The sequence below is a fragment of the Xenopus tropicalis genome, chromosome 2 (assembly GCF_000004195.4).
Source record: "Xenopus tropicalis strain Nigerian chromosome 2, UCB_Xtro_10.0, whole genome shotgun sequence".
NCBI lineage: Eukaryota > Metazoa > Chordata > Amphibia > Anura > Pipidae > Xenopus > Xenopus tropicalis.
Genome location: NC_030678.2, coordinates 120,619,596 through 120,635,021, shown reverse-complemented (window position 1 = coordinate 120,635,021; position 15,426 = coordinate 120,619,596). Strand labels below are relative to the sequence as shown.

At 35.5% G+C, this 15,426-nt stretch overlaps 1 protein-coding gene across 1 annotated transcript in view; it reads left to right on the top strand.

Moving 5' to 3' along the window:
* The window catches only part of pcca (propionyl-CoA carboxylase subunit alpha), a 249,052-nt gene that overhangs the window by 102,463 nt on the left and 131,163 nt on the right, over nucleotides 1-15,426 (top strand). Inside the window, exons 11-14 of the mRNA XM_002937086.5 lie at nucleotides 39-133; nucleotides 2,432-2,582; nucleotides 10,503-10,646; nucleotides 13,106-13,180. Coding sequence (XP_002937132.1) covers nucleotides 39-133; nucleotides 2,432-2,582; nucleotides 10,503-10,646; nucleotides 13,106-13,180 — 465 coding nt within the window. The remainder of the gene's footprint in view (nucleotides 1-38; nucleotides 134-2,431; nucleotides 2,583-10,502; nucleotides 10,647-13,105; nucleotides 13,181-15,426) is intronic.

The window sequence follows — 15,426 nt, the reverse complement described above, 5'->3', positions numbered from 1 at the left end:
ATTCTCTGGTTAAGTGTAATGCATCCTTGTTTTATAAGGTATTGGCAGATAAACATGGAAATGCACTTTGGTTAAATGAAAGAGAATGCTCAATTCAACGACGAAATCAAAAAGTTGTGGAGGAAGCTCCCAGGTAAGTTTAATTTTATGGCTGTTAATTTATGGCCAATGACATACAGGCTGTTTTGTTGCAGCAACATTTGATCTGCTTCCAATCAAATACATGCGTGATTTTGCATACCAAAATGGTACTATTTTCTGCATTTCTGTTTTCTATATTATTATTATCCTTTATTTATATAACTGTTACATTTCCTGGAGTGTAGAGATTACACATCATTCCTGTACCTGCCCCAGTGGACCTTACAATCTAAGACCTTATTGCATACACATTATGGTCAATATTATCAGGAAGTAATTAACTTTTTTGGAGTGTGGGATGACATTGGAGTACCCAAAACAAACTCATGCAGGCTAGGGGAGAACATACAGACTCCTTGCTGTTAGTGACCTGGTTGGAATTAGGCCTAGGCTCCCAGCACTGCAAGGCAAAAATGTCTTGGTCACTTTGCACTAATTCAATATATCGCCCCCAGGATAAGTAAGAACCTATATCCAAAGTGTGGGTCTGTGCACTTTGCGGTTTAATCATGCTCCTGAACACCAAAAACCTTTGGTCATTAGTTTGCTGATTGTTCTATTTTTGCCAATGAACTTTGGCCAAAAAAAAAAAAAAAGAAAGAAACATCTTCGGGCAAAAATATTTTTTTAACATCCACTGCAACTTGGATGTATGTTTTTATAGTATTAGTTCCCCTCTATAGGTCCACATATATGCTCAGATCATCATGCACTTTGTGCATAATAAGTAATGTATTCAGCTCTGTGAAATATGTTGGCACTTTAAAAATGCATGTTAATAATACTAAAATCAAACTGTTTAAAAATACAGTTATGGCATCTATTTTCTAGAATGCTTGAGACCTGGGGTTTTAACATTAATAAGCCCAACAGCATTGTTATGCAACCAATATGGAGTTTAGTTATTATCAAGCACAAGGTACTGTTTTATTATTAAAGATCAATACAGACAATAATATAAAAAAAAAATACTAGATAAAAGAAAGTTAATTATATTTATATATTTAGATCCAGGACATCCAAGTAATTTTTTTCACAATTTATTTTACATTTTATGAACTAGTTTTTCACTCTCTGTCTTCTTCGGTTTATACAATATTTACATACTGATATTTATGCATACGTTTAACATACTAATAGTACCTAGCAATTCTATATTACGGTTGTTTTTGGCTTTTATTTCACAAAACTTGATTTTTGATTCTATTATAGCCCCATTCATATTCTTATTTATTTATTTGAAATAAACCCTTTTAAAAGAAAATCATGGCAGTAGAACATGCCCATTGATCATAAAGCACAAACAAAACATTATTATCCTGATAAGTGGTCTTGGTTTTTACCCTGCTACAGCTACAGCTGCTGTAAGAATATTTTGATCTTTTGTAGGTTTGTGCAATCCACAACCCCCAAATGCTGAACTACATGCCCCATGTCTCAGCTTATTGGAACACTGCCATCTGGCATGTTAATGTTGTGAGTAATGATATAGAAGGGGTAGAGCTTTTCATTATTTAGATAATCTTCCTTTTGAAGTTCATACAGCAGATTTTGAATGTCTTAATGTCTTTGTGTAGTTGTTCTCAGTACCAGTAGAAAAAACAAAATCAGTGAAGAAGAGGGAAAATGTTAATGTGGTTGAAGCACTCAGTGTGATTTGTTCTTATGCAGTTATGGAGGTGTTGGAGTCAAATGACACATACTACATTTAAGTGCTAAATAATTGGGCTAGAAGGAAACGATTAAGGAGGTAGACGAAAAGCGTTTGGGTGTTGGGTACTAATACGCTGTACAATTTGAAGTATAGGAGGTGGTGAGGAATATGAAAACTTCACTTAATTAACCTGAATGATTGTGAAGCTAATCCATTTGCTTTAGAACAGAAAACCTAACAACATGGCAAAGATCAACTTTAGCAGTGTGACACCTCTTTTCCATTCTTAAAGCATTCAGCAGGAGGTGAACATTGATGGTTGGTAAGGAGATGCAAATTCTGCAAACACAGGAAGGTTAGACTGCTTTTTAATTCAGATTAATAATAATTCTTATGCCATTTTTATTATACAGACCAAGGTAAGATCCAGTTGTCATTACCAAGTTTCACTGATTACTGTGCTAGTCTACACTGCACTTGTGCAAAGTCCTTGAAATTGCATAAACACTGTGCAAATAATTATGAAAGCACAATTCCACATATATGTAGGGAGATGTGTTATCTTCCATTTAGCACTTAAATTCTAAGTATGACCTGGGAAAGATTTTGTTAATAAAAATTGTTCTCTTTTGTTAGTACGTTTCTTGACCCAGAGACAAGAAGAGCAATGGGAGAACAAGCTGTTGCTCTGGCAAAAGCTGTAAAATATTCTTCTGCGGGAACCGTGGAATTCCTTGTGGATTCCAAGAAGAATTTCTTCTTTTTGGAAATGAACACAAGACTTCAGGTAAAAAAACAGTATCTGAATAACGTTATCCTTTTGGTTGCTCTTTATTCTTCTCTTAATAATAATTATATACTATTACAAATCAACCAGAAAAAGAACCTTAGCTTTCATAACGTTAGTGGATGTTTCTGGTGCCCATGCAGCATTTTAATATAAATTCATAGTTTACAGTTATATCATTTTAAGCACTAAAGGTTTTTTGTGAAAGATTATTTTAGTTTTAGACAAACTAAAGCTGTCAGTCTCAGGAAAGGCCATTGTACTGTTAGAGAGTCATTGTGACTGCAAGCCACCCCCGCAGGCAGAAGAACTTTAGAAATATGCCTCTGTTTATAATACATGGAACCTGTTTATGTGCAGTTCTTCCACCATGCAGAAGCTGTGTGGTGGACAGGATTGTTTGGTTTGGAGTGGTGGATTATTGTTTGAGAATGGGTTAAAATAGATACATTAGGAAGAAGTAGGGTCAGCTATTGCATTCAGATATTGCATGGTGCTTAAAGGGGCATATTTCTCAATGGGTTAAAGTGATCATGTCCAAAGGTATCAGTTTATCCAGCACTGAAAATGTTTTCTTTTTGTAGTTCCAAGAGAGACATAATTTGCATTTGACTCCTGTTTACTTTCCTCTGTCAAAACCTTTTTCTCTTTTCCTCTTAAAGTGATACTGACACAAAAAAAAAACTTTTCAAAATATTAATTTACATAAAAAGTTACCTGAAGGTGGTTGTGTTGATCTTTTTTCATCGAGATTTGCTTTTGTAAGTTATTGTTACTTGAAGTTCCTAAACCTGCAACCATGCTAAATCATGCAGCACTTTTGAAAAATCATATAATAAACGTCAAAAAGAAGTTGTTTCCAGTAGGAAAAATGTTGGGTTGAGAACCATGTTAACTAGCCATTTAATTTCTCAAAGTAAAACAATTTTAGAAAAAACATTGTTAAATCTAGTTGGGAAAAGGGCTGATTAATCATACATTACAGTTTGGATGCATTTTACAACAATGACAGATACTCTTTAAGGTTTTATCTGAGGCAGGGAGCTGCATGTACTGCAGGGTGATACTACAGATGGTAATATGACAGCTATTCCCAGGTGGACTATTCCCTTACCAGATAGAATTAAAGGTTTTATTACACATCACAAAGTGCTGTTTAGTATGTTCTAGTCATTGACTAAATTTCGCAATATTGCTCAGCCATATTATAAATTGGTATGTCAGCACAGAGCATATACAGACTATATCTACAAAGAGAATTTGAATGTACTTGTTAAGATAGTTTACTGCTCTTCTTTTATTACAGGAGTTGTAAATATTCAATCTGTTTTCTGTTTAAAATATGACATCAGCCCTTAGACCTCAGAGTAATAATAATGTCTTAGCCATAGATCTTTTTCTCCTTTATACTGAAACTTAGACTACAGCGTGGGCATTAAAAAATAGTTATAGAAAGCTAGCTCTCACAGATTAGAAGCAGAGCCAAATTAACTAAACTGGTAGTTCAACATCACATTGCAATTTCAAATAGAAGGAAATAAGATGGAGGGGTTGAAGGGTTTACAATGAAGAAAAAGTATAAACATGAATATATTCGTGTAGACTTTGGGGCATTAACAATGCACTGTGTTTTTCAGTTTCAGACATTAGCTAGATGAACAGTGCCATGATTTTTATTGTCTTTCAGTCTCTCTCTCTCTGCATTCCCTTTGAACCTTAGTTTCTAAATTATGTTTTGCTAATTAGGGCTACAGCAATATACAATTGTATACTGTACCCCCGCTGCATAGTTCCAACTTTTAGGGCTATTAGGCCCTTACACATGGGCATCTATAAAACTGTTCTTGTGCAGCGACTTTTCTTACCTTTACGTATAATGCTACCACATGGGAACACACAATAAATGCCTGTATGTAAGGGCCCTTGTTTTTTAATTTGAAGTGCAGTTGAGATCAAGGTTTGAGTGTACTTAAACATATTTATTATATTCTTCCAATTTGTTCTCATGTGCTCTTAGAGTTGCTTTTTATTACAACCATGTTTCATTGCATTATTCAATCACAAATGCTGCATTTTTTGCACACACCTGGATGTGTTTAAATAACTGAATGTAGAGCATATTTTGTGGTGCACTCAGCATTCATTTTTAAAGCAAAATTTTATTTTCTATATAAACACAAACAAAAAGTTTCCTTTTCCATCCCCCCCACTCCACCCCACTGGGACCTCACAGTTAAGGCCAATTGTGCAGTGGGCTGTGCACAGCTACAAGCAGATATCTGAGCGTAAACTTAGCATTTTCTCACTGATGTCCACTCAGTGTGTCTGCACACTGGCCACCTCTGTGCCTGACTTGTCAGAGACATGGATAGAGAAAGGGAGAGCATTCACTTCTTCTTTCTGCTTGCTGAAAACGCCAAGCAGAGAGAAGCCTAGGTGCAGGCCAGTGTATCACAGTACAGTTATTATTATCATTAACATTTATAAGCGCCAATATATTCCGCAGCGCTGTACAATAAGATGAATAAAATCAGCAGTTCTATACATACATAACATACATAGCATACATAGAGACTGTTTCAGACTGTTTCTTACTTAAGCTTGCCACAAAGAAATGCATTTTAAGTTGTTGTTTTTTTTATTTATGGTGTCATGAGCCAATGAGTTGGCCTCAGAAGACCGATTGATTGAAAGACTTAATTTGGCCCTATTGCATTAAAGATTAGCAAATAGTTCCCTACATTTTTTGGTCATCCCAGTTTCATCTTGAGGGATTCAGCCATCAAAAGTCTCAACCAGTGGATACATTCCTACACTGTGGTACAGTTACAGTTGTGTCTGAAGTTTCCTACCAGCTATTCCCCACCATATGTTCTGAGCACCACGGTACTTTTATTGAGAACCATTGTTGTCAAAATACCTGTCCAGCCTGTCACTCTGCAACTCTTTTCTATATAAAGCTGGTGTTTGCTAGTTGTGTTTAGTGTTTCCAAGAAATTCTCGCCAGCCTTTGCCATTGACACAATGCTTCCCATTCATTTGAATAAGGAGTGATGATAGGTGGGTAAGGGATTTTGAACAATGGTTGTTGAGGCAGTCAAAATAGCATATGTGCTAGTTTCCTAGATTGATCCATGAGTCACAGTTTCTAGGAATGTTTGATCAAATTCTGTTCATTGTAAGAACAATAATGTGGCGGAAAGTTTGTTGAATTCCTTGTATTTTTTACTTTTTGTAAAATAAATGAAGTGATTTTTTTGTTGAAACATACAGCAGTTTTGCTATATATTTCCTTTTTAGTGAACTGCCGTCATACTGTGCGTGTGCTGTTTACAAACATTTTTTTATTCATTTTTTCATTTCCCTCTAACCCCAAGCACTGAAAATAGACTCAGAATCCCCCATATGCTTATCCTTTGGCTCTGCAAGAGACACATTACTGAAGCATTTGTTCAGTGGGTGTGTATCCTGCAGAGAGCTAAGATTTTTTCACATCAACCTCCTTCTAGTGGTAACAGATGCCATACATTTTCTAAGATATCTTATGTTGTAGTCTGTTATTTGGTAGTTGTTGCGTGATATCCTATGCAAAATTCCATTTTTTAAAATTGCATTGAAACTTCTATACTGTTTGAATATGATATTTTGGGAGTAAAATTCATGCAATATATAAGTAGACACTTTGTTTATTACTTGTTTTGTATTTAGTTTGCCACTCTGCTCACCAAAATCACTTTTACTGAAAACATTCCTTTTAAATACTATTTTTTTTTATTCAAAATATTTGACTATAAATTTGTGCAATTTTTTGCAGGTATTTATTTGTAAAAAATGTTTGGAATCATGTATGATTTTCGTTCCACTTCTCACGTGTACACCACTTTGTATTGGTCTATCACGTGGAATTCCAATAAAATTGATTCATGTTTGTGGCTGTAATGTGACAAAATGTAGAAAAGTTCAAGGGGGCCGAATACTTTTGCAAGCCACTGTATATATATATATATATATATATATATATATATATATATAATGCAAAAAATAAATGCCGCACTCACAGGACTTAGTGTAGAAGGACAAAATCATAAATCATGTAGTGCCTCCACAGCCTTTCTCAAAGTGGAGGCAGCTGAAACTTTAGATTGACGTTTGAAATAAACAAACTATTTTTTTCTACGCTAAGTCCTGCGAGTGCGGCATTTATTTTTTGCATACTTGATACCTATTTTTAATACTGCACCCAGGCCAACTTACATGGATTAGACGTGAGTGCCTGTTGCTTTTGGGCTTGCAAATTGCAAGTTGCAAATACTATTATTACATACATAAAATCCTAAGCTTATACACATTTTACTTTTTGAATTATCACCATCCATGACCAGTAATAAGTTCTTCTATCAGGAGAATTCCCAAACGCTGGCAGACCTGCTCCTTTGGAGGGAAAGAACCACTATGTAGAAAACCTCAGGTCCCAAGCATTTCTGATCTTATACCTGTACAAGCATGCCACACACCTGATGTGCTAATCACAATGCAACAGGCACAACTGCTAGAAGGAACAGGCACCACATAAATAGTTTTTTAATGGTAGCAACCTTGCTCTCATAAATTCCTATACCACTTTTGCCTACAGATGAGTTGTAATTTAACCCTATTATTCTTTAACGGAGGATACAAATTCAGTTTTCTGGTTGTTTAGGGATGCGTAATGTAACATTCTGCAGAGATATCAGTCCTAATTATGATTTTGTCCTATACACAAGTTCCTTAAAGATAACAGGTTTATAACTGCTGTCATGTCTTTAAAAAGTTAGAAAACTGCTGAACCAAAATAGTTTCTCTGTTCCTGGTTTCTCCTTTTTAAAATGCCTAAATGTGGAGCTTTTATGAGAGAGGTGAACAATAGAATATCCATATTTTTGTTTTGAATGTTATGCCTGTCTCAGCTCTCTTGATGGGTATTTCCTATGTCTACTTCCTTGTCACTTCCTTTTTTAGCTTTCTCTACTGGCAACTAAAGGGAAAGGATATAGTTTTACTAAACATCTTTCTGCTGTACATATTTAATTGCATAACAGAACTCCCCACAAATATCATAACGTATCATGTAGATAGTTTTATGTTCACATATTACCAGTCATTGGAAGCGTACAGGGGAAAAAAGAATTATATAAATATAAAAATATATAAATCTGGTGCTTTTAAAATCTTTACACAGATTAACATGGCAAAATAATGAAACACTGAGGGAATATTTATTATTATGGGCAGTTAAATAAGCTGTGTGCCTCTAATACTGTCCAGCAGATCAGAATATAAATACTGTGGATGGCGGAGCAAGGGGATGTTATTTAGTGATAAAGTAAAGGATAGGTAAATGTTTAGTAGGAGCAGATATATCTGGCCTTAAATATTAATGGAATAGGGCAAACACATGTTACATGTTTTAGCAAAAAAGATTGAACTATCCCCACTAAGCTTAGGGATTTGGATCTAGGTGACTTATTTTCAAGAAAGCAAAAATGGATGCCCATGGTTAATGACAAAGTCCTTATTTGTTTCAGGTTACTTGGGTCTGTTTAGTAAATTGGACTATTCCTTGCTACATATCTATTTAAATTTCTGTAGGCTGTTCTTGCTCCTGTCAGGCTTAGTAAAATGCGATGAGCTAAAACCTCATGGGGATGAGGTCAGACAAGATGCAATAACAAAAAACACTAGAATTTGTTTCCTAGAAAAATCTTGTGGCAAATGAATGGGTAAGCATTATTAGATTTGTCTTAAGAATTAAGAAGGCTAGCAGGAGGACAATCATTAGTATGGAGGCAATCCTAGCTATGAAACAAAGTTTATATTCTGGTTTTGATTTTTGTTCATGTTTTTGTATGTTCAGTACCTCAGAGGTGGAACAGTTTCTTACTGATAATTAATTAATAATAATAATGTTGGCCTAACAACTTTTTTAGCACAGCAGTCCCATAACAGAGCTGGGCAATGCAATACTAATTGTTCCAGCACCTCCCGAGTTTAAGCTCTCAGTTAAATGCTCACTTGCTCCATACACACCATACCTGTGCTGGTCACTTGTTTTCTACTTAATGCTGACTAGCAGACTCACACTCACCTTACAGGTATCAGTCATTTGTTTTGTGTGCCCCCCCCTTGCATCCAAGGCAGCTACCTCTTCTGCATTCCCCTAGATCTGGCCCTGCTTATTATTTTTGAACATTTATGTTTATAGTCTTCACTCTCTGATCCTCTAATCTACCTCATCCAGGCATCAGATGACCATAACAAGAGGAGAGCACTTGTATGTAGTAGTCACATGTAATATCTAAAGTGTCTAAAGCAGGCATGTCAAACACAAATGACATGAAATACAAAAGTTAATGTGTAAAATTCAGTGAGGGCCACAGATGATCAAAGAAGGGGCAAATACACAGCAGAGATGAAATGCTGTTGATATAAAGCCAAGAATAAAATTCTTTACTCTGTTCTCAAGTTTATTGTTAACTTAATATTAAAAATTAAATTTATAGGCTGCTAACTCTTTTCCTGTTTTTAGCAGATTTACAGAAAGCCCCAAAAAGCTCCAAACTTATATCCCAGGGAATTTAAACACACCTTTTTACATGCCTGATCTAAAGAAAGAAGAATTTTTTTTTATTGTAGTTTGTGCCATTTATTATCAGATATGGTTCCTGATTGCAGTGATTTAGGTCAGCCAAGCACCAACATTGTCACACACATTTTTGATCAAGTTTGTAAACCTTTAGCATAGCAAAGACCATTTTTTTTTGAATAGGCCAATTATATATGTTATGTTCATGGCCAACTCTTGAAAGATTGATGTCATGGAAAGGCGATCTGTTGTCTTGTTCAGCAGGCTATGGTCCATAATATTCCTTGGAGAGCCATGTCTGGTCTTTAGAAGCGTCATAATACAAGTGTTAGCTTTTAATGAAATTGTGTGAATTTACATATCATTTGTACTGTGCATATTTGCAGCTTATTATCTTGTAGGCCAATTCAGTCGTCTTCATTTTTACCCAGTTTATTAGCAATACTGAGTAGAACTTCCCTTCTTCTTTTTGGGGATTAGTTAAAATGGGAAAAATGGAGAAATTACAAGGAGGCAGATATTTTGTAGGATACAGCCAGTTGTTGTGTGAATGGCTGGTTTTATTCCCACGATGGCATCATCTAAAGCTGTTAGCAGTAATTTGCTGATAACAGAGTTAGTGCTCTGGTCTATCTGAGCTATTGTGCATGCTAAGCACTGCACCGATAAGTCTTGAGGGGAAAAAAGGGAAGAATCCATCTGCTCATTTCTGCTACACTGCTCAGATATAAGATTACGCTAATCTTGTTGCTTGTCAAGACAGGTTAGTGAAAGCAGGCAAATGGCTTAGATTTAGAGTAGACAAGTTTTACAGTGAGGCAAAATGCTCCTGTACATACCATGCTGAGTATAGCCGAACAGAAGGAGCATAGACTTGGTCTTCTGCAGATAATACACTAGTTAACTATAAAAAATTGCCAGATAACAATATTGTTTACGCTATCAAGGATTAACTTGAGTGAATAAAAAGGACAAAGCCTACCAATAAGATTTAACAAGAAGGTCTAAACTAAATCCCTCTAACTGCTGTTCTACTACAAATACCAGCAATATTTAATGGACTTTGGGGATCATGCAAAGTTTGTGTATTTCTGCAACAACTGGAGGGCCACAGGGCAGACATCCCTGTGGTAAAAGAATCCATTCTTTTATAAAAACAAATATTGCAGGTGTAGAATTATAATCATCTTTATGCATCTTAAAAACCTTCCAAATCACTATAGTTATTAACTTATTTATTTTTAAACGTCCTGCTTTGTAATTTTCTTGCTTACTGATTGACTGTTCTAACCCTGCAGGTTGAGCATCCCATCACAGAATGCATCACAGGCCTGGACCTTGTCCAAGAAATGATCCGTGTTGCTAAGGGTTACTCACTCAAGCACAAACAAGCTGATATCTCCATAAATGGCTGGGCAATTGAATGTCGTGTCTATGCTGAGGTAAAATGAGTGGTCATGGCTGCACAAAGTAATCTTTCTTTGAGTTATTTTGAGGACCTTAAATTGGGCATATGTGTTTGCACTTTTTTCTTAAAGAGGAATGGAAACTGCCCTAAGGTTTCCTTTGACATCAAAAAACCATACAGTCCATTTATAATCACTGTAGTTGCATTTTTTACATATTATAGGCAATATAAGACAGCAGACTTGAGTACAGATGCATATAAGCATGTCTCCTTACATTACAGGACTAATTTATTAAGCTAGTGCAAAATTATTAGCCAGAATTTGTACAATAGTGGGCTGCAAAATGACAAGCTATTTTAAAATTTTACTTTTAATAGGTTGTAGATATATGCATTTCTATTTTTAAGACAAGTAGAAGCTGACATTTTTGCCACAGTTTATTTAATGTCACTATTGATTATGTTTTTATTGAATATGAATATTATATCTATTATATATATGAAATGCGCAAAATATCTATTTAAGACAAACACCATTGCACACACTGTCAAATATTTATTTGTAAATCAATGTTTGGTCCCCTTAAAAACCTTCATCGAGGTTCACAAATATATTTTTCTTTTCAAAAGACTGCACAGTGTGTGCAGTGTGCAGTCTTAAATAAATATTTTGTGCATTTTTTTAATTTGAGTGCAGCTACATATCAGGCCTTATTTATAAAGAAAGTCAAAAATTGCATGCTTAATCCATATGTCAAATTATTTGCCAGAATTCGAATAATCGAGGGCTGCTGCAAAATAACAAACACCACATTTTGCAAGCAAATTACCAATACAGATGCAAATTATTATCTGTATTGGTAAATCTACCACAAGTTGCATTTTGCTAGGGTCAGTGTTAATGTGAATCTTTGAGACAGTGATGCTCTAAGCACTGGAAATGAGCTTTGAATTATTAGGTGGAAGTCAGTAGGTTCCACACATAAAGATTGCCCTGGAAGAAACGCCTCCTTAAAGCGGACCTGTCACCCTAAGAAATAAGTCCAAATTATTTTCTATATTGTTAGTTGAGCAAAATAAACTTTACTTACTCTATATAAATAATATAAATCTTGTTTCCTTCCATCTCGGAATTACTCAATCAAAGCAAGCAGGCAGCTACCATTTTGTGGGCACTGTTATTAAGACAAGCTTTGTATCATGCCAAAATCTTATTTATGTGCCACAATGGGGGACCAGATGCCCATGCCCATGCACTGGCTACACAATTAGATGAGGAGGAGGGAGGGGAAAAGTGAGATGTGCAGTGACATCTAGGAAGTGCTGAATAGAAAGCTAAAGTTATTGCCTAAGGCATAGAGGCGGGGCAAGCAATATATGAGTGACAGCTGTGATTTTTAAATGCCTTTATAATGGGTTTGGATGTGTTAATATAAAAATGAATTTGGGTTTCATGTTTAATTTGAACAGGACTTTTATTATACAGATTTTCATGTCTGGGTGACAGGTCCACTTTAAGACAGGTGTTATTCAGACATTCCTGGCTTCACTGCTCCCTGTACTTTTTTAACAAATTGTCAACAAACAGCCAGCGTTTTGGTACAGTTATAAAGATGCATGTGTAGAAGCAAGTCTTCATTTTTTTTTATACTTGGCGGTTTTGGAACTTTTAATTTTGCTTTTTCTTCAGTAGCTCTCCAGTGGGGAATTTTAGTAGTTGTCTGGTTGTTGGTGTCCAGATTACTCTTAGCAATCAGACTGGTTTGAATGAGAAACTGTGTAGGAGAGGGCCTGAATAGAAACATAAGGAATAAAACAACCTCCCATTTAAAAGCTGAAAATAGGCAGAAGAATAAATAACTTAAAGGAGTTCTACTCATTTCAATTGGCACAGTTTTGTTGTTTGCACATTTGTTAGTAAATGACCTTTCTGGCCTGTCTTGCTGAGAGAAATTAAAATTCTTCTTTTGTTCTGAGAATAAATATTATGCTGCAATTCAGTTGTATCATAACATTTAATATATATGGAAACTGCCAGTAGAACGATATTTTTTATTGCACCAACATATGGTTAAATTTAGTTCAGGCTTTGAAATCAAGTACATGTAGTGTGCTGAACTGAATTACTTGCTAGAGGTTCCTATAACATAGCAAAACATACCATGCTATGCTGAATTTGAATTCTGTCCTTTTGGAAACCTTTAATGTTTTCTTTTTTCAGATTCAACTTTAGAACCTTTCCTTATCCAGTTTATTATTGTTCACCACTACATCTATGTAAGGCTTCATGTAGATATTACCAATGTAGTAATATCCATGCACCAGTCAAACTTAGAAGCATTTATAGGCTTTTAAAGCATGTTAAAGCAGAAACTTTATAAAACGTTATAAACTGCTACTAATCTTATAAATATTAACAAAAATGTGTTGCCCCTTTTGAAACATTACATTCTGCAAAGGTAAAACCAAAATGTTACTTTTACTCTTCTTTAGGATCCATATAAATCCTTTGGATTACCCTCTATTGGTCGTCTCTCTCAGTATCAAGAGCCGCACCTTTTACCAGGGGTAAGTTATTGAGACCTTGCTTTTTTAATAATAACCTCATAATTTAGGGAATGGAAAGACTGATACATTGGGAATTACAATTTAACATCGTTACAGAGTGCAGTCATTCCACAATGAGGATTTTTCTCTAAAAGTAAGAAGTTAAATCACATAAATGTAACATTGGTCATTAACAATAACAGACATACACATGTCCTTGTTATGCACTTGCAGTTAAAAATATCTGGAAAACTGCATTTTATTTATGGTAACCAAAGTTTTTGGAAGCAGTAACTGAACCCAATAAGTATTTCCATAATGAAAATTTTCAACTCTAGCTTTAAACTCCCCAACAGACCAGGCTTGAGATGCCCAAGCCATTAGAATGAACTCTTTCATGACAGTAAACTTATAGGTTATCAGTTTGCTAGCATATATTTGTGTATAGACTCTGCAGGCTTTTTTCCTGAGATTAATTCCACAGACAGATTTCATGATCAAGTATATGCACAGTTCTAGAGAAAGTATCATGTTCTGTGTAAGCTGTTAAGCATTTTAAGGGACTTTTTTTCAACTCATGCTCTTTGTCTTGTTTAAAAGACAATGAAAGGTTAATATAAATTAAAAGTAAGTCTAAAGGCATTCTTTTTAAGTACTTACTGCATATCTAAATTCCCAGATCCCTGCTTGCTTCTCTGTGATATGGTGCTGGCAGCCTACAGCAGTGTGAAGACTACAGTGACATCACTGAAATCTCGCTGTCCTTCCTGTAGGCTGCCAGCGGCATCCTTCCTATTCTTTGAGCATGTGTGTAATTTGATCCTGTCTGCTGTTCTGAGCTACACATGCCCACCAGCCAATCAGAAGCGGATCTGGCAGAGGGGAGGGGGGGAGGGAATGAAACACATGTGAAGTATGAAGCAAGGAGGGAAAGGAAGGGAGAATACCTTTTTAGAGATGGCTGTCTGTTCTAGAAAATGTGAAGTAAGTGTGACTGAGTAAATATTTGATTAGGTGAGCCAAAAGTGTGGCGTTTTTACTAAACAATAGGAGGACTATTGGGCAGTATGCTTTTTAAATTTTGACTTGCATTCTCCTTTAAGATTATTTCATAATGATCAATATAACTACACACAGGCTGAGGAGTGCATCAGCTGGTTTAGGTACGTAGGAAAATTTATACCGATTCAGTGGCATTTGGACAGTCATTTGGCTCACTTGGCAGAAATCTGGCCATGCATTTCCTAGTTGGATGATGATTCAATGTGTGTTCCATATTTGTCCATTTTTTCTTTTGATTTCTATGTGAGGAAACCAGAGACTGAACGGCTAAATTGTTTGTTGTAAGTGCCAAGATGCAGGTGATCAGGTAATTTTATCAGAAATCTGTCAGAGTGTATGAAAAATGTGTTCTCATGCATTCAGCATTGAACGTTTGGGTAGTAGATAAGGAAGACCATTACAGTGAATGAGAAGCTATTTGTTTACAGTTTTATGCTGTTATAAATGAACAAGTATGTCCCCATTTCTTAAGTTACAAAAGTAGAACTGACTTAGTGGGACACTTGTGTTTTCTTGAAGAGATCGGGCTACACCATCTGGGTATACGATTATTCAGACTGATTACTTGCACGGAGGAGAGGAAGAACTCAAAATGTAAAAATGTTATTGGATATGTGATTTATTTCACTTCTTAAAATTGTTTTTCCCATATTCTTTCTAATGGGACCTGACCCTTTCCAGGCTCTGAGGCTCCATGCTGTGTTCAAAGCCTGCAAGCAGAACAAAAATTGCTAAGGCTTTAACAGGCATTATGTCTTGCTAAATATTAGAAAAGAAGACATACATTAGAGGTTGTACTTAAACATCATTTCTGAACACCAAGCAACGATTCATTGAATTAAAATCTACATTAATTATTCAGGCTTTTTAAGTTCTTTTTCTCCTTCACGTTTTAATAGCTAACAAGATGTCAAACATTTTGCCCTTGCAAGTTTTTGCAATTTGCAGTTTTCATACGTGAGACCTGTTGCAAGTATAAGTGATAATGGACAAGCTGTACCCCCTACGGTCAATGTCCCACCAAATCTTTCTTCAATTAATGCTGCAGCAGGAGTTTTGTGTAATAACATTTGTGCTTGTGAGCAATCCCTAGAAAGAAAAAAAAAGACAATTAAAATGCCTTAAATGTTCTGCTTACTGCTGCTATTTGCTTGTGTAAATGTTGCATGTCAGCTAAATGGACAAAGGAATAGATAAAGTGATTG